This window comes from Elephantulus edwardii, unplaced genomic scaffold, assembly GCF_000299155.1.
Source record: "Elephantulus edwardii isolate Elephantulus edwardi_28Jun2011 unplaced genomic scaffold, EleEdw1.0 scaffold00121, whole genome shotgun sequence".
Lineage (NCBI taxonomy): Eukaryota > Metazoa > Chordata > Mammalia > Macroscelidea > Macroscelididae > Elephantulus > Elephantulus edwardii.
The window spans coordinates 500608-519082 of NW_006399871.1; the positions used below are offsets into that span (position 1 = coordinate 500608).

General features: G+C 51.6%; 3 protein-coding genes across 7 annotated transcripts; all 3 read left to right on the forward strand.

The window, feature by feature from the left end:
• Window positions 1-62: 62 nt before the first annotated feature.
• NPRL2 (nitrogen permease regulator-like 2 (S. cerevisiae)) lies at window positions 63-3478 on the forward strand. Its single transcript, XM_006892865.1, has 11 exons — window positions 63-220; window positions 1029-1120; window positions 1207-1375; window positions 1536-1644; window positions 2003-2139; window positions 2226-2323; window positions 2431-2467; window positions 2571-2664; window positions 2749-2866; window positions 3137-3279; window positions 3366-3478. The coding sequence occupies exons 1-11, from the start codon at window positions 143-145 to the stop codon at window positions 3431-3433; spliced, it is 1143 nt and encodes a 380-aa protein (XP_006892927.1). The 5' UTR covers window positions 63-142; the 3' UTR covers window positions 3434-3478.
• Window positions 3479-5153: 1675 nt separating this feature from the next.
• RASSF1 (Ras association (RalGDS/AF-6) domain family member 1) lies at window positions 5154-18050 on the forward strand. 5 transcript variants are annotated; one of them, XM_006892866.1, is made up of 7 exons: window positions 5154-5158; window positions 9927-10187; window positions 12215-12321; window positions 16718-16822; window positions 16992-17289; window positions 17406-17521; window positions 17904-18050. In XM_006892866.1, the coding sequence occupies exons 2-7, from the start codon at window positions 9938-9940 to the stop codon at window positions 18048-18050; spliced, it is 1023 nt and encodes a 340-aa protein (XP_006892928.1). In that variant the 5' UTR covers window positions 5154-5158; window positions 9927-9937. The 5 variants fall into 5 exon arrangements, with proteins under 5 accessions (XP_006892928.1, XP_006892929.1, XP_006892930.1 ...); XM_006892867.1 differs by lacking the exon at window positions 5154-5158 and having other exon boundaries at window positions 9921-10187; XM_006892868.1 differs by lacking the exon at window positions 5154-5158 and having other exon boundaries at window positions 9938-10187; window positions 16700-16822.
• ZMYND10 (zinc finger, MYND-type containing 10) lies at window positions 5599-9314 on the forward strand. Its single transcript, XM_006892871.1, has 12 exons — window positions 5599-5690; window positions 6043-6151; window positions 7002-7118; window positions 7234-7287; window positions 7394-7531; window positions 7633-7721; window positions 7804-7904; window positions 8229-8401; window positions 8569-8694; window positions 8792-8913; window positions 9032-9157; window positions 9239-9314. Exons 1-12 carry the CDS (start codon window positions 5599-5601, stop codon window positions 9312-9314), a joined length of 1323 nt encoding a protein of 440 aa, XP_006892933.1.
• Window positions 18051-18475: the final 425 nt, after the last annotated feature.

An 18475-nucleotide genomic window follows, 5' to 3' on the forward strand; every position in this document is an offset into this window, starting at 1 on the left:
GCGCCTTTGAGCTGACCGCTGCCAGGCTGAGTTCACAGATCAGCCCAGGCCATCCTCTGTCTCCAAACAGGTGTTCCCTAAGGGTGGAGACTACTCTGCACGAGAGAGACTAGAAGCTAAGGGCTTGCGCCCTCCTGGAGCCATGGGCAGCAGTTGTCGCATCGAATGCATATTCTTCAGCGAGTTCCACCCCACGCTGGGACCCAAGATCACCTATCAGGTGCCACTCGGGCTTGCGGGGCTAGGAGGGAGAGGAACGTTCTCAGGAACATAGCCAATTATCTGGAAGCGGCAGTACCCGAGGTGCAGGCGGGCACGCCACTCCTTCACTCGCGGAGAACTGTAAACCATGAGGATACTCAGATACAGGATCATGACACCGTGTGTCAGAGAAGCAAGCAGTGATTGTGAGAAATAGGGGCCAAGAGGAGATACCAGGCCCCAAGAGGGGTGGGGTGAGTGGTCCTTGAGTATAACTAGATCACTGCGTTGAAATCTAAATGATGCATAGAAAGTTTGTTAAGTGTCATTGTTAGGTGCCACCGACTCGACTTACCTGTGCCATCTCTATCATCTCTCTTATATGCTCGAGCCCAATGTTACAGTCACCAGGTCAATCCATCTTGTTAAGACTCATCATCTCTTTCTATGACTCACTACTTTTCTCAGCATGTCCTTTTCTAGAGACTGGCTTTCCTAACAATGTGCCCAAAGTGTATGAGAGGAAGTTTCACCATCCTTTCCTTTAAGGAACACCCTGGTTACATTTCCTCCAAGATAGATTTGTTTGGTTTTTTGGTATTCTATGGGATAGTCACTACTCTTCTCTAACACAACTCAAAAGCATCGATTTTTCTGGTATCCTCTCCCTTACTTTACCTACTATACATTTGGCTGTCGGTTTAAAGTCTAAGGTGTGCTGGGAGGGAAGGGGTGGGGAGAGTATTTCAGGTTTCTGCACATGAAAAACCAGGACTCCATCCAGTCCCAAAGTCTGATGAAAAGCCACTTACTGGTCCCTTCCTCAGGTCCCTGAGGACTTCATCTCTCGGGAGCTGTTTGACACGGTCCAGGTGTACATCATCACCAAGCCAGAGCTGCAGAACAAGCTCATAACTGTGTGAGGCCCCAGTTGGGGGATCCCCAGGAAGAGGGGATGGAATTTGGGGAAAGCCTGACTCTGTTCCCACCTGTTCTTCCATGCAGCACAGCCATGGAAAAGAAGCTGATAGGCTGCCCCGTTTGCATCGAGCACAAGAAGTACAGCCGCAACGCACTGCTCTTCAACCTGGGCTTTGTGTGTGACGCTCAGGCCAAGACTTGTGCCCTCGAGCCCATTGTCAAAAAACTGGCTGGCTACCTGACCACACTGGAGGTCTGCTTGGGCGGATGGGCAGGCAGAGTTAGGGCAGGTGCTCCCATGCCTCAAAAGCTCCCCAGACCTGGGATTGCCAGCCAGCTCTGGACCCAGATAGGGCAGGAAGCCAGTCAGGGGTTCTGGGGTATGCCCACCATGCTGTCCATGCTCCATTCAGCTAGAGAGCAGCTTTGTGTCTACGGAGGAGAGCAAGCAGAAGCTGGTGCCCATCATGACCATTTTGCTGGAGGAATTAAATGCCTCAGGCCGGTGTACTTTACCCATTGGTACGTAACAGCCTCTGCAAGGACAGAGAATATATGGAAAAGTGAATCTAGCCATGGGGAAGAAGGTTAAGGCTTGTAAGCAAATTGGAGACCAGGAAATAGCTGTAGGTTAGACTGATGATATCCAGAGTCCAGTGCATGGAGTGGGAGTGGGAGGTAGCACAACCCTCTGTCTCTGTCCCATAGGCATATCCCTATCCTTTTTTGGACCTAAATCTCTTACTCTATAAGAAAGGTGAAGATTGGCCCTACCTGTGGCCACCTGCCTGCCTCAAAGGATGCTGGGAGGCCTGAATGATTATGTTTCAGAAGGGCTCTTGAAGGAAATGATACTCAATGTGAGTGGGACTCCTTGCAGATGAGTCCAACACCATCCACTTGAAGATGATTGAGCAGCGACCAGACCCTCCTGTGGCTCAGGAATATGATGTTCCTGTCTTTACCAAAGACAAGGAGGATTTCCTCAATTCACAGTGGGATCTCACCACACAACAGGTATGCCAATCCTCCTTGAGTATCGTAATATGAGGGTGGCCACAGCCCTGGACTCATCCCACCTCCACCAACCCTGTCCTGTCCAGATCCTCCCCTACATTGACGGTTTCCGCCATGTCCAGAAGATCTCAGCTGAGGCAGATGTGGAGCTCAACCTGGTTCGCATTGCCATCCAGAACCTGCTGTGAGTAGGGCTACGGTTGCACCCAAAACAGGCAAACGCCTGAGGCCCTCGATACGGGGACTAGGAAAGTACGGCTCTCAAAATCTGAATATTGCTGTCTTCCCCAGGTACTATGGAGTTGTGACACTGGTGTCCATCTTCCAGGTAGATGGGTCTTATTAGGCGGAATGTGTCTGGGCCAGGCCAGCACTGTGTCAGATCCTCCAAGCCCCTCGCTTAGACCACTGTGCCTCCTGCTATCCTCCAGTACTCCAACGTATACTGCCCAACACCCAAAGTCCAGGACCTGGTAGATGACAAGTCCCTGCAGGAGGCCTGTCTGTCATATGTGACCAAGCAAGGTAGGGACTAGAAAGTGGTGCATTCTGGGTAACCTGTCTGAGAAGGATAGGTTCAGCCGGTGAACTGACCCCTGGCACCCATAGGGCACAAGAGAGCCAGTCTCCGGGATGTGTTCCAGCTGTACTGCAGCCTGAGCCCAGGCACTACTGTTCGAGACCTCATCGGCCGCCACCCCCAGCAGCTACAGCGTGTTGATGAGCGGTCAGAGGGGGATCCCCTAGAATATGAGGGGCTTGCCTGAGGGTAGAAGGACCCTCAGGAGACCTGGGGCAGAGAGACAGAGGGGAGGCAGAGAAATCCCAGTGAGTAGAATCATGGCAGTCCAGTCCAGGCAAGCCTTCTTGGAATTGATGGGCTTGAGGGCCAGTCTGGTCACTGACAACAAAATTTGAAGGGAGATGGCAGGAACAGATTGGCCTGCTGAACAGAGACCTAGGCAGGAATCACCTCTCTTCCCTACCCTTACCGCAGGAAGCTGATCCAGTTTGGGCTTATGAAGAACCTTATCCGGCGGCTACAAAAGTATCCAGTGCGAGTGTCTCGGGAGGAGCGAAGCTACCCTGCCCAGCTGTACACAGGCTGCCACAGCTATGATGAGATCTGCTGCAAGACAGGTGGAGCCAGGCAGGGCAGCCTGGGTGGGGTGAGGGCAGGGCAGCTAGGCCAGAGTATCTGACCTTACCTCCATCACCACACCCAGGCATGAGCTACCATGAGCTGGATGAGCGACTAGAAAATGACCCAAACATTATCATCTGCTGGAAGTGAAGCCTATGAGGGCCTGGATAGAATCTGGCTGTGGCCACTCCCTCCAGTTCAGCCCTGCTGGTGCCAAGTCCAGACTGATTCAAGATTACCTCTCAGATCTGTAAATAAACTCATTCACTTCAGTCTACCTTTATTGAGTACAACTTCTGTGTCGTCTACCTAGGTCCAATGAAGCAAAACCAAGACAGATCCAAATAGGAAAAATTGCAAGTTGATCCCAGCTAGAAACCTGTTTCCCTCTTAGAAAACAAGAGCAGCATGCCACAGAAAACAGATGTCTTCACTAGTTGATAAATGAGGGAAGCCAAATTTCAAATTTACTAATAGTAAACCAAATGCTATATCAGGAAATGAGGGAGGCTTAATACAAGCTGAAAGTCACCTTGTGGCACTAAGGTGTTCCCTAAGAGTCAACATTGTTCTTAGTTTGTATAAACTGAATCCCAACCTCCTGAGATTAGCATAAAGAGGAACTTGGCCTTATCTGTAAAAGACTTCACCATTATCCTTTGTTTTGTTTTGTACTTCCTTATGATTTTACTTTGTTTACCTTATGATTCTAAATAAATACTCAGAGAAGCATGGCTTGGGGCCTTCAGTCATGGGAACTGCTGGCCCCCTGTTTTTCACACTCTGTTCTATATCATTCCTGGTAGTCTGTCTCATTATTAATAATTATAAAAATACTTTACCCTCGGTCTGCAACAGATAAACAGTGCACTCTCTGCTTTTCCTTGCTGGTAGTGAGATTCCCACCTTTGCTGCTAAATCCACTTGATTTAACTTGGGGGGATGAAGGGGGGAACCCCAAACAATCCCATAATGATTAGCTTATTCACACCTTATTTCAGGTTCCCACCCAGTCAGGTGGTAAAGCTGATAGCTAGGAAAGTCATTTTGAACAGTAAGCCTATGGCAACATTGTCACCACACCTCTTCCAAGTTTCTCATTCCATGGTTTCATAATTTATCCTGCTCTAGTAGATCCACAAATTTAAATCTGTCCTGATTTTACCAGGTTTAGAACCCTGCATCCACCAGAGACCAGGCAGTGACTGAGATAGACATAGCTCTGTCTGACCCCTTTCTGAGCACCACCTGATGGGCAGAACCAACAATATATATGTAAAAAATTAAAAACCCAAGCCCACTGTAACTCAAAGAGGTCCTGTAGAAGAGAAATACTCAATAGAGTATCAAGGAGGTGTGATGGAGAGTGTGTTAGGACAGAAGCAAAGGCTGCTTTGGATTAGATGGACAAGAGAGGCAGCATTGAGGGGCAACTCGAAGGAAAAGTTCTAGGCAGAGGTAGTAAGTCCAAAACCTCTGATTTTTTATTTAAAAAAAACCAAAACACCCCACCACTTAGGGATGTTGAGGAAGCCTATGGGATTGGAACTTAGGAGACAAAATAGGTGAGAAATTCCGAAAGTAGAAGTGAGCCGGATCCTACAGAGCCGCTGGTAAACCACTTTGGACTTGGTATTGTGCAGGCCAGTGGCCACCACGGAGTGTTTCCATGCACGGTAGTACGATCTAATGTACACCTTTAAAACTGCTGCCTATATCCATGAGGGTCACAAATGAAAGCAGGTCCAATGAAAAGGCTGCTCTAGTTACCCTGTGAGAAGTGATGGCAGCCTGGATTAAGATAAATTGTCGGCCCTTAGCTGTATTTCCGTAGCAGAGCCCACAGATGGGGAGCTAAATACGTGAAGCACGGGAGTGAGGAAGTCAAGTAGAGGAGTAACCAGGCGGGCCGACATGGGACAGCTGATGGGAGTCAGCATTGCTCCGTTCCAGGCTGAGCAGAGAGGTCTAGGAAACAGAAGCCACGGGAGTCTGGTGCTCAGAAGAGCCTCGAGGGCTTCAGCGGGTTGCAGGAGAAGAAAGCTGAGGTCCAAGTCGAGGGTGTAGGGGGAGAAAAGCGAGGTCACTGCCAGCCAGCCTTCAGGACCTTCCACAATTTGCCAGCAGCGGGAGCGGCTCACACTGCGCAGGCGCCAACCCATCTCCAGGGCAACGAGCAGCCGCGCAACCCCAACCGCTCCACAACTCTCCTGTGGCTGACCTTGTCCAAGCAGGAGCCGGTGGTGTGTCCAGTGCCAGCTGTGGCCCCAAGGCAGCAAAACTCCACGTTGCCGTTTTCTGTCAACTGTGCCGACATGAGCGACCTGGAGCTGCTGCTGCCGGGACAGGCTGATGGACTGGTGCGGGGTCTGCGCAGCTTCCCTCTGCGTGAGATAGGCTCTCCAGGGTAAGGCGGCCAGGTCAAGGGGCTGACGGAGTCAGGGGGTCCGGGACCTTTTTGAGAAACTTTGGACCTGAGATGAGGGCAGAGGGTGTAAGGGAGGAGGAAGGGCGCAGCCAGGAATGGAGGGGCTCCCAGGTGAGAAGAGAAAGCAGAGCGATAAGGGCATTATACCTCTTGACTCCTCTCTAAGGAACCCTGAAGGGATACCATGAAAGACAGTGATCTGGGGGAGTTTTTGTTTGGGGACATGTCTCTAGACCCTGGGGATCAGGCTGGACTTCAGAAGTACAGAAACCTCACCCTCAGTGCCAGTGCACACACATACATCCAAATGTACCACATCCCTTCGGGGCAGGTGGAACCAGCAGCATGAGAACCTGGAGAAGCTGAACATACAAGCGATTCTAGATGCCACAGCCAGCCAGGGTGAGCCCATCCAGGAGCTCCTGGTCACCCACGGGAAGGTATGTCCCTTGGCCACGGTATGCCAAGTATCCTTGACCTATTCTTTTGCCAGACTGACCTTTCTACCTCTTAAGAACATGCTTGCTGGCTGCTCTCTCCTCTGGTGCATGTCCTTCCCAAATGGAAAAGCGAAGTATGTTACACATTCATTCTACACTACTATGAAACAAGGCCCTCGCACACCAAGGCCAGTGCAGGGCCAGAGCTGAAATGGATAATCATGGATCCTAGAACAGCCCAGGCTGAAGGGAGAAGGCAAAGCGTTAAAAGTATCCTTCAGCAGATTATTAATAGACAGGAAAAGGTCCCTACTGAAGTGGCAGTAGGATGTTGGCATGAAAACAGCTTCCCTATAGGGAGATTAGACATAAGGATCCTCCTGGCTGGAGTCTAGACCACAGAATGGCTCTAGAAGATGACCTAAGATACCACTTCAAAAGGGGTGCCCCTCCAAGAAAATTTGAAACCCATTATTGAGGAGAGAGGGAAAGAGCACTGTGAAGAATCTCAAATAAAGGTGAAGCCAAGGCACTCAACAGAACAAGGACAAGAGAGAGGCCTGGATGGGAGATACAAAGGTACAGGGAAAGGAAAGCAGGGTCACTCCAGGCAGCCTGAGGGCAAGGTTGGAATGGGTCTCCAATAGCAGAGAAGATGTCTCCACAGATGAGAAAACAGTCAGAGATGCAGGTGTAAGGCTCAAGAGAGAGGTAAATGGGTATTTGTAGGACCTAGCAGAATATAAGGGCACAGGGGAATTTGAGGGGAGCTGGGCTGGGCCAACCCAGGGATGAGGAGGTTCCCAGACCAAGGTAGGCTCACCTCCTCCCTGTCCTCTGCTCCTTGAAGATCCCAGTGCTTGTGGAGGATCTGATCACAGTGGAGATGTGGAAACAGAAGGTGTTCCCTGTCCTGTGCAAGCTGGAAGACTTCATGCCCCAGAACACCTTTCCCATCTATATGGTGGTGAGCTGGGCCCCTGGGTCACACTTCCTTCAGAAGGTCCTGGACTGAAGAAGGCAGCTGGTAGTCCTTAATCTCATTCAGCAGTCCTGAGCCTCCCCTTGTCTTTGGATGGCAGATCCACCATGAAGCCTCCATCATCAACCTTTTAGAGACAGTCTTTTTCCACAAGGTATGACAAGGAGAAGTGGATACAGTGTCCCAAGCCAGGACAGGCTCTCAGTGGGGATGTTGCCAGAGGTAGAAGTTTAGACCTTTTTCCTGCCCCTATGCCCTAGGAGGTATGTGAGTCAGCAGAGGACACCATCTTGGACCTGGTGGACTACTGTCACCGCAAACTCACTCTGCTGGTGGCCAGGAGTCATTGTGACAGCCTCCCTAAGGAGGAAGGGTCCCAAGACATCACCCCCATGCAGGTTGGCTGAGGTTTCCTGGGGCTGCCAAAGGCTGGACCTGAACTTTATGAAGCCTGGGGAGGCCAAGAGTGATTCATCCTGACCAGTGTGTGGTCCCCCAGGAGCTGCAGCAGCAGGCAGAACTGATGGAATTTGAGATTGCACTGAAGGCCCTCTCGGTGCTCCGCTACATTACAGACTGTGTGGACAGGTGGGCGGCCCTGCTGAGACAGTGGAGAGCCGTGGGGCTGGGCCTGTGGCCTCTGCTCATCCCTGCCACCCCCTACTTCTAGCCTTTCTTTGAGCACTTTGAATCGCATGCTCAGCACCCACAACCTGCCCTGCCTCCTGGTGGAACTGTTGGAACACAGTCCCTGGAGCCGAAAAGAAGGAGGTAATGAGCCCCCTGACCCACACCCTAGACCCCAGGCTGCTGCTTCTAGGGTATGCTCCAGGATTGGCAGTAGTTGTCACTTGCTCACAGGCAGACAAACCCTGACCTCTAGCCCACAAAGGACAGCTATTATAAAGTGGTCCTGGACTTGGGTTCTCTAAAGGACTCTAAGCTTTCTCAGGCTAGAAGTACCACCTGAGCAAGTTCTATGTCCCTGGCTTATCTTGCCCTGCCCAGGAAGTGGTTAGAACCCCAGTCCACACAGATGGCTCACTCAGAAGAGTGTGCCACAGCTGTACTCATTGTACTGGTCCCTCTTTTCAGGCAAGCTGCAGAGATTTGAGGGTGGCCACTGGCAGACTGTGGCCCCCAGAGACCACCAAAAGCTAAGTAAGTTGGATGGGCAAGTGTGGATCGCCCTGTACAACCTGTTGCTAAGCCCAGAGGCACGGGCTCGCTACTGCCTCACAAACTTTGCCAAGGGTCAACTGCTCAAGGTGAGATGTAGCCCCAGGCATCCCCACACCAGTGTCCACAGCCCAGCACCTAAGGCCCACGGGCATCCTCAGCCCCACAGTTCCTTTAGCCCCACAGGCACCCTCAGCCCAGCTCAGTCCTGTGGCCAGCATCTGCCTCACACTGGTTTCTCTGGACACTTTTGCAGCTTCGAGCCTTCCTCACAGACACCCTGCTCGATCAGTTGCCCAACCTGGCAGACCTGCAGAATTTCCTGGCCCAGCTGACCTTAGTTGAAACTCAAACCCCCAAAAAGGACCTGGTGTTGGAACAGGTAGGCACTGAGAAGTTAGACCCAAGACCACTGCCCACTTTGCCAGCTCCTCCTGCCCCTTTCCATTTCTCTTTCTTTCCCACTGCCTACCTCTCAGATCCCAGACATCTGGCAGAGGCTGGAGCAAGAGAACAAAGGCAAGTGGCAGGCTATTGCCAAGCATCAGCTGCGGCACGTGTTCAGCCCCTCAGAGCAGGAACTGCGGCAGCAGGCACGGAGGTGAGCTCTGCTCAGCTGCAGAAAGGGTGGAAGGGATGCAGAAGGTACCAGCTTGGGCCGGCAGCTCCCTCACCCCCACCTACCAGATCTAGCCAAGATTTCTCAATCTCTTCCCCAGGTGGGCTGAGACTTATCGGCTGGATGTGCTCGAGGCAGTGGCCCCTGAGCGGCACTGCTGTGCTTATTGCAGTACAGAGGCCTCCAAACGCTGTTCCAGATGCCAGAAGGAATGGTATTGCTGCAGGTGAGGGTACCCTAAGATGCTGAGACCCTGAGACTCACCCCCTACAAGCACTGTCCTCTTCACTGTCCCACCTGTCTGCAGGGAGTGCCAGGTCAAACACTGGGAGAAACACGGAAAAGTCTGTGTCGAGGCAGCCCAGAGTGACAGAGCTAAGTAAAGACTGCAGCTGGCGAGGACGGACTACTCTCACCCAAAGACCCCACTCCAGAGTGTGAAACCCAGAACCTCGAGACCTCTGCTGAGCCCCAAGCCTGTGGCTAGGGCTCAGCATCAGGGCAGAGAAGAGCTGCTGACCCAGCTCTGGCTGTGATGTTACCCGCTTCCTGCCCCACCCTGGAGGGCCGACCAGACCAAGGGCGCGCTCTCAGCAAGCTGAAGCCAGAGACCTGGGCTGGGGATGAAGGCCGGATGTGGGGACCCTCTTCCTCTCGCACAAGTAAAGCTGGCCTGCAGAAACACGCCTTTCTCTGTGTGCCCCTTGACAGTCGTGGGGTCGTGCTCTTTGGCGATGGAGGGAAGGAAGGTGAGGCGGGGATTCTGCAAGAACTGGTGCGCCACTCCCCCCAAACTCCATCAGGCACCGCCTGCCGGCGGATACAACCCCCGCGCCCAAGTTTCCATTGCGCTGCTCCCCTCGTCTCTCTCTCCGGGCCGCCCTGCTTGGATCTGAGAGGCGGTGCGGCTGTCAGGTCCGCCCCACGGCCCCGCCCGCCCGGCGCTCGCGCCCTGTGCAGCCTGCTCGCCACCCAGAGCCGAGCAAAGTCCCAAGCGAGTCGAGCCATGTCCACGGAGCCTGAACTTATTGAGCTGCGGGAGCTGGCACCCTCACAGCGTGCCGTCCCGGGCCGCACCCGCCTAGAGCGCGCCAACGCGCTGCGTATAGCGCCCGGCACCACGCGCAACCCCGCAAAGCAGCCGGCCCCTGGCCGCGGCCACCGCTTCCATCCTGCAGGGCCCACCACGCATACATGGTGCGACCTCTGCGGGGACTTCATCTGGGGCGTCGTGCGCAAGGGTCTGCAGTGCGCGCGTGAGTAACGGCCCCCGCAGACAAGTACACAGAATGTGTGGCCTACGGGACAAAGCCATTGCTGCAGGCCAGGTCACAGTGGAGGGGGGCGTTGGGGACGATTGGTTCTTGCGGACCAGATCCGTTTTCTTTGGTACACTGCGGAAATGAGTGCAGGCATACGATGGTTTGTCTCCTTGGTTTGGCCCATCCTCACTTGGGACGCTGGGCAGGGACAGTTGCTTATGAATAACAAGGTACTGGTTTCAAGTTTCTCTTTACAGAGCCTTGTCATTCTTGCAAAAGGCTGTGGTCCCAATAGTCTTAGCACATGGGCCTACCCCTACCCCAACAATCACTTCCTGGAAGCCTGAGGTGTAGGAAATTTACTCACCTGTGGGAATGGGGTCTGAGAAAAGTTGAGTAACTTGAGTGGGCTGCAAAGCGTTCGCTGAAATGCCTCAGATTTTTGCAGAGTACCTGCAGTGAGCCAGGAACTGAAATAAGGGGGCCAGCTACATCCTAGACTTGCCAGTCGCCTCATGGCACTCAAGGACTAGGGCTGAGTGAGGTTGTTCTCTCATTCGCTTCATGCTGCTATAATCACCTGGGGCTGTTTCACAGCCTTCCCACTGCCTACGCGCGGACCCTGCCGCCTCGGAGTCACTGAATCAATTGCTAAAGGGTTATGTGCTGTCAAGTATGATTCATAGCGACCCTGTGAACAACTGCCCTGAACTTTGCCCTATTCTGAGCCAAACCACACGGTCTCCGGTTAGGCATCAGTAATTTTTAAAACCCTCCCTAACTCTCTCCCATGTGCAGCCCATGTTGTGAATCAATATTGGTCTGTTTGATAAATTTAGGGTTGGTACCCTAGTCCTCTGTATGCCTAGAGACTCTTTCATCCAGTTCTGATGTTTGTCTTAATATCCACCCGAGGGGGAAAGAGAGATCAAATACAAAGCATGACCTAATGCTCTATCTTCAAGAAATACAGTGGCATGGGGAGCTCTGGTGGCCTAGTGGCAAGGAGCTGCAACTACAATCCCAGAGGTGCACGGTTCAAATCCACCAGATGCTCTGCCGGGAAAGGAGGGACAATCTCCTCCTGTACCAGTCAGATCTGATTTGACGGTACACACACACACACACACACACACACACACACACAAATTTAAAAAAAAAAGAAATACAGTGGCCATGAAGTGGGACAATTTGGGTGTATTTGATCAACAATGGGAGAACATATTTTTTAATAAGATGTGGGACTCTGGTAGCGTGGTGGAGAAAAAGTAAAATTTTTGCATTTTCAGTATGCAATGTCTATACGACATGTAGGATTTGACCTAAGGGCCAGGGCTGGAGCCTGGGATCTAGGAGAGAAGCCACTGGGTGACCAATGGGAAAGGGAAGGCAGACAGAAAAGAGAGATCAAGAATGAGCCCCAGACCTTTGCCATGAAGAAGTTAAAAGTTGAACAAGCAAAGGCGTTCTGGAAAGACTGCAGAAAGGTGGGGAAGGGGAGACTGAAAGAGTAAAAGAACAAAAACTGAAAGTATAGACACCTAGGAGCCAAGAGGAACAAGTGTCAAAAGATGCTGTTGAGCAGGCAGTGAAGAATGAACCGTTATGTTTGACAAGAAGCAGGTTGCTGGAGGGACAGACAACTGTTACTGCAGTGGGTGAAAGGCAAGGAAATCAATGTATAGAGGCTTGTGTTGATAAGTTTTGTTATTAAGGGAGGGACAACTAGGGGGACTTGTGTGTTAAAGGCTTTTGGGGTTTTTTTACCTTTAAGTGAATTCCAGGGAGCAACTGACAATGGGATAAAAGGGAGAAACAGACACCAAGCTCTACAGATCCAACTGTCTAGCAGGCCTGAGTCCCTAACCGCCTGAGGCTTTCTAACCTGTTTTGAGAGAGAAGGGATCTCCATAATTAGCAGATAAAGAAGCCTGAGAGAACACTTGTCATGAAGGGCCCGAGGCTTCCTTTCCGTCCCCTGGAGTAGGGGATCCTGGCCTCACAGCTCCGCCTTTCCACAGACTGCAAGTTCACCTGCCACTACCGCTGTCGCGCACTCGTCTGTCTGGACTGCTGCGGACCCCGAGACCTGGACTGGGAGCCGGCGTTGGAGCGGGACACGAACGTGGTGAGCGCGGCGTGGGGCCGAGGGTGTTACGGGCGGGACAGACGGTCCCCAACACCAAACTGCCCTTACGATGCGCGCAATGAGCGTTCTAATAACAAATTTCGCCCCAGCGGTAAGTAGATAATTCTGGGTGAAGGTTCCTCGCTCTTCGCAGAAGCCAGAAGCCAATCACAGAGTCCCCATGCCGCTCAGGCTCCGCGCATGCGCACACTCGGCGCCTGGCCTCGCCCCATCCGTTCTAGCGGCCACGCGATTGCACATGCGCATACCATCGAACACTGGAGAGCGTCGGGGGGAGGGGGTTACGGGTGGAGTGGCGCTTCGCTGCGCTGCCTGGACGATGAGGTCATTCCCGGAAGCCACACGTTGGTGGCCCAGTCCCTCAGCGTCCCTCCCCCAAGGAGACGAGAGCTGGGACTCGGCTTGTCTACGAGTTCAGTCTTAACGGTTGCGGCGCGGACGCCGGTGGTCTTGGCTCGCGGCCTTCCGCGCGGACGCGCACGCGCCCGGTCCGGCGGTTGGAGGTTTTTGACGCACGCGACCAGGAGACGGGAGGGAGGACGGGCGGGCGCAGCGATGGGCGAAGCAGACGCAGGGACGCCGTCTTTCGAGATGACTTGGAGCAGCACGACCAGCAGCGGCTACTGCAGCCAGGAAGACTCCGACTCGGAGCTCGAGCAGTACTTTACGGCGCGCACCTCGCTGGCGCGCAGGCCACGACGGGACCAGGTGGGGGCCAGGGGACCCCGCTCTTGCCCGGTTTGTCACCGTGTTGGTGGGCAGCCTCGCCCTCTCATCACTAGAGTCCCCTCCCGTGCTGGCTGTGAACGGGCCCGCTCGACTCTGTGTCGGGTTCGCAGATGATGGTAAAACCCCGATGCCAGCGCCTCGGTTACCGGGCTCCGAGACCTCCTGCCTACCCCATCACGAGACCGGTTAAACCGGGGGAAGCAGCTACGTGGCTTGGGGCAGACCGGCGTGGGCATTGCTCACCCATGACTAAGGCCGACTGCGCAGTCTGGTCTAGCACCTCGATTTCCCCCTGCGGGCGCGCCCACCCCCTCCCCTGGGAACACGCAGAGGAAATGAAGGGAGGAGTCCTCGCCCGGAATCCGAGCCGCGGCGAGGGGAAGGCCAGGAAGGACCGATCCCTTCATTTGCACGCCCTCCAGGACAGAGCCCGCTGAGCCCCCGCCTCTTGCGGGTCCTGGCATTACCTCTTGCTCGGTTGTGGAGGATTCTGATCTCCCTCTAGGGTGGACCTTGAGAAAGGGAATTTAGGACCAGCTCGATGGAAACTTTGGTTTTGGGGCCGAAAACGTCCAAGAGTACTTGGCCCTCGTTACTCACAAGAAGTTGGGTAAGATTGCGGTAGATGCCATGAGAGAGAAATCAGGATTATTAATCCAGGACTGAAAAATGTGAAGTTTGGCCCTGGCTTTTTGCAGTTGGTGTCAGGACAGCTAAGTCTGCTTTTTCTTGTTAACCAGGTCCTGTAAAGTCAGTTTCTTCCCATAGGAACCCTATGTGACTGAGAAAAGGAAATTTAGGCTCCACTAAGAATTTCTTTTTCCGGGCTTTAGTGTGAACTCTAGGGAACTGACCCCGCCATCATTCAAGCCTGTCTTTTCCCGTTCTGGGGACAACTACAGCGCCTGATAGGGTTTTCTTGGCTGTAATCTTTACAGAAGCGATTCCTGGTTTTTCTCCTGTGGAGTGAGTGACTGGATTCAAATTGCCAAGTTTTTAGTTAGCAGCTCAGCACTTAACGCCCCTCCAAAGTCTGCTAGGTGTCTCCGCTATCAGAGCCCTACCTCTGTGTGTGCATTGTGCCAGAGTGTTAATTACCAGGCTCTGAAAACTATCCTGGGGCTGGGATCCATCAGAGAAGCATCCAGGCCAGGTCACTGGAAGAAGTGGAGACAAGGAAGCTCAGCATACCTGAAAGAAAGAGGTTGATTCCCTTATGAAAACCAGCAAAAGTGTTAGAGATGGATATTGTTATTAACATAGTTGCAGGTTCTCCACAAATCATTAAGAATACATATATGGTTTACAATTTCTTGGGTTTTATATCATTATTAATATACATTGTGTTTCATTCGAGTACATTGTGTTTTATACAGTTATTCACATGTTATTTTGTGTGCCATGGATTTGGAACCAATCTGTAGCTGACCTTCTAGCAAGTTTTCACAGGCAGTTTGTCCCTCCTCCTCCCTTGGAACAGCTGGTAGATTTGAACTGCATGCATTTGGGATTGCAGCATAGTTTGTTATCACTAGGCCGCCAGAGCCCCCCTATTACTCATATATGCTGTTTTATATAAGTATTTACTATTGATCAATGCTCTTTATCACCCTATCTCAGCAAGTTCCCATTACACTTTGCCTGTTCCTTTACTTGCTCTCCCCCGCCCCCCCAATCAGTTCACTAATATTTGCAGCCTCAGTGATTTCTCCTTTTCGTCTACACCTCTTTTTCCCTGTCCCCCTGCTCCTTTTGGACAGTTACACATATCTTGTTCCTGTTTGCTGATTGCAGTAGCCATATGGTCCTTTTGTCAGTTTTTCACAGGTTGATCCTCTCTTGTCCTGACCGTTTATAGTGTTCATTGTTGGTACATTCTATTTCTGCACTCCCCATCCCCCCAACCCCCTGTATAGATGATATTTAGGTGAAAAGTCTCAAAGTTCCTTACAGAAAGAATGGTGCTCAGCAGTCTGAAAGTTCAGGCCGGAATTTATTTTTGAGGCATGAGTGTGAACTCTAGGGACTGTTCCAGTGTTCTTCGGGCCTGAGCCATTTTCCACTGTAGAAGAAAAGGAGGAAAACCCCTGAGTGGTATTTAAAGTACCAGTAACTGTCACTGTGGAAGGTGGCAGAGGAGAGAATGAGTCCCTCAGTGCTACATGGAAAGAAAAATACATTTCTCTGTGTGTTCTTCTGGAGCCACTAACTAACTCTTAGGCTCTTCCTCCAGTGAACAGCTTTAGAAGAAGTGGGGGGAAAATCCTCCCTCCAGAATTCTGGCAGGACTGTTGTGCTTTTAGTCCTAATCACCTCATTTTACAGATGAAGATAATGAGGAAAGTTGATTAATTTTTGGGTTTTTGTTTTGTTTTTTAAGTCACTGAAAAATGATATAACATAGTGTCAGACGCTATTGGCATCAATAGCTTGAGGTTGATTGTAATGAAGCAGAGATGAAACATACTTCCAACTTTATTACCAGTTCTGACACCAGCTGTTTCCCACAATGCACTCTACTTCTCTGCTGGCCTCAATAATTTGTTACAAAGACCAGACAGACCTCAGAAAATATTCAGTGTTAAGGAATTTATTAGGGAAGCTATTGTTAGGTGCCATCAGGTTGAGTACAACTCATAGTGACCCTATGAATGACAGACCCTGCTTTATCCTGTGCCAGGTGCATCATCATCTCTGACACTGTAGCAATCCATCTCATCAGGGGTCTTCCTCTCCTTCACTAACCCTCTGTCTTTCCAGGTGTTAGGAAAGTAGCAGTTGATGGTCTAGGATCAGGAATAACTCAAGGTAATAGTCCTTCAGCCTCTTCTCAGCCTGCCTGCAGGCAGAACTCTCTCTCATTTCTTTGCTCTGTTTACAAAGCTCTGTTTATTAGCTCTGCTGATAAGTGCCCTCGTCACCAACCCTGCCAGTAAGCCTCAACCAGAGTCTCTCAGCTTGCCGAGTGTCAGAATCAGGTGGTGCTATTCAGATGTGGTTTTACTTTAAATAAGTATTCTTCCTCACTCATTTTTTCTGAGTCAGAACTGGCTCACAGCTGATCCTTCATTGGGTTTCCTAAGCTGTCAATTGCGTAGGAGGAGACTGCCTTGCCTTTTCCCCAGGAGTCACTGGTGAATTTGAACCACTGGAGAGATGTGGCCTCTGGGAAAACAATGCAATTCCCTGCAAACAACACTTCTTGACCCCTGAACTCAAGCTGTCAGTTACTCTTAGTTCTGAATGGAGTCTTTGGTCCAGCTCTATGGGCTTCACGTCTTCTTAGAGACACATCCAACTGTTAGGAGGTAACATAGAATAGTCAGATGATTCTTTATTTGCTGTCCCTACACCCACCGCAAAACCAGGAGTCATGAGCTCAAGGTATGCAGCTACTGAGTAGCTATGCTTATCAGGAAGTCAAAGGCAGCTCAGTGACAAGACCTAGAGTGCCAGAGGTTTTTCTTATCAAGCCTCAGACTTTATTGTCAGTTTCCAAGGGCTACCCTAGAGGCTGTTTTTCAGTTATGCTCTGGATGGACCAAAGCAAGAAGTATCCCAGCCTGCTTTCCTGCTTATGATGTCCAGTACAGCAAAATGTGTTCCTCAAGGGCCAGGTTTATGTTAGCTTTCTCCTCTCTTTCAGGATGAACCTGTGGAGTGGGAGACACCTGACCTTTCTCAGGCTGAGATTGAGCAGAAGATCAAGGAATACAACAGCCAGATCAATAGCAACCTCTTCATGAGTTTGGTCAGTTGAAGGCCTGGGGCTGGGGAAGTGGGGACCAGAAGCGAGCTGTGTGCTTGATGTCCACAGGGTCACAGCTGAGGTTTGTTCACACTCAGCCTTGCCCCCAGGGGCAAGCCTGTTCCATGTCAACTGACTTCTGTAGTCATGGTTTCTGTCTCTCTCTCCTCAGAACAAGGATGGTTCATATACAGGCTTCATAAAAGTTCAGCTAAAGCTTGTGCGTCCTGTCTCAGTGCCCTCCAGCAAGAAGCCACCCTCCCTGCAGGATTGCCGGCGGAGTCCAGGACGGCCCACAGCTGTGAGGCGCCGAACTTCCTTCTACCTGCCTAAGGATGCTATTAAGCACCTACACGTGCTTTCACGCACACGGGCACGTGAGGTCATTGAAGCCCTACTTCGCAAATTCTTGGTGGTGGATGACCCCCGTAAGTTTGCACTCTTTGAGCGGGCTGAGCGCCACAACCAAGGTGAGCTGTGCTTGCATGTGTGTGTGCCTGTATTCATATACCTTTTCATGTCGAGGCCATAGGAGCTGAGCCTTAACTTTTGACTCTCTCTCTCTTGCTTCCTGCCTGACCTACAGTGTATCTTCGGAAACTATCGGATGATGAACAGCCCCTGCGGCTGCGGCTCCTCGCTGGGCCCAGTGAGAAGGCCTTGAGTTTTGTCCTAAAGGAGAATGACTCTGGGGAGGTGAACGTGAGTATCCAGCTTCCCTGGTTTTTTGCTTGTCATTAGGTAAGTAGATTGTAGCTCCAGTAAGGCTTAAAGAGGAACAGAGTTGAAAGACAAAACTTGTGAAGCCTGGAAGTGTTCTATTACTGAAGGGTTACATCTGGGCAGAAAGACTATTGACTCCAGCATCTGGGCATGGCCTATACTATGGAGGCTAGGGAACATCTGGTTTGATTGCCTATCAGGTTATAGCATCACTTTGTGGGGCATCTGGTCTTCTCTCCTGCCATCAGAGATCCAAGCACAGATCATTCAGTCAAGAACCTTGATAACAGAAAACTTCAGCCTGATATGCTGGTTTTTACAGAGGTTTAGCTGGCTGTAACCTGTGTTCCTCTTCTTATAGTGGGATGCCTTCAGCTTACCTGAACTTCACAACTTTCTGCGCATCTTACAGCGAGAGGAAGAGGAACACCTTCGCCAGATCCTCCAAAAGTACTCCTTTTGCCGCCAGAAGATCCAGGAGGCTCTGCATGCCTGCCCCTTGGGGTGACCTCCACCATAGAGGGTGGAAGGAGGAGAGTAAACAGCACCAAGGGGATGCCGTGTGAATGTGACATGGCCTGTGGGGCCTGAGGAGTGAGTGTGCGTGGGCGTTCTCCCCATTCTGGATATGAGCTCAGAGAACAGCTAAGGAGCCAACCCTCTGTCCACCTGTGGGTGCAGCTGAGCATGGCTCTGTACCCCGTGGCCCTTCATGTATTGGGTCATGGTGGGCTAGGGCTGCCCTGGAAAGCCGCTTCAGGCTTGCAGCAGGAGTCAAGTAGGCAGAAGCCTCCCTAATTCTTGGCTCTGATACCAGAGTCATGGAAAACCTACAGGCAGAACAAGGGGGGGAGTGTTTGCACGGGTGAGAGACCATCCTTTATGGGGAAAGAGTGTACGTTTTGGATCTTGGATGAACTCTCAGGACAGTCC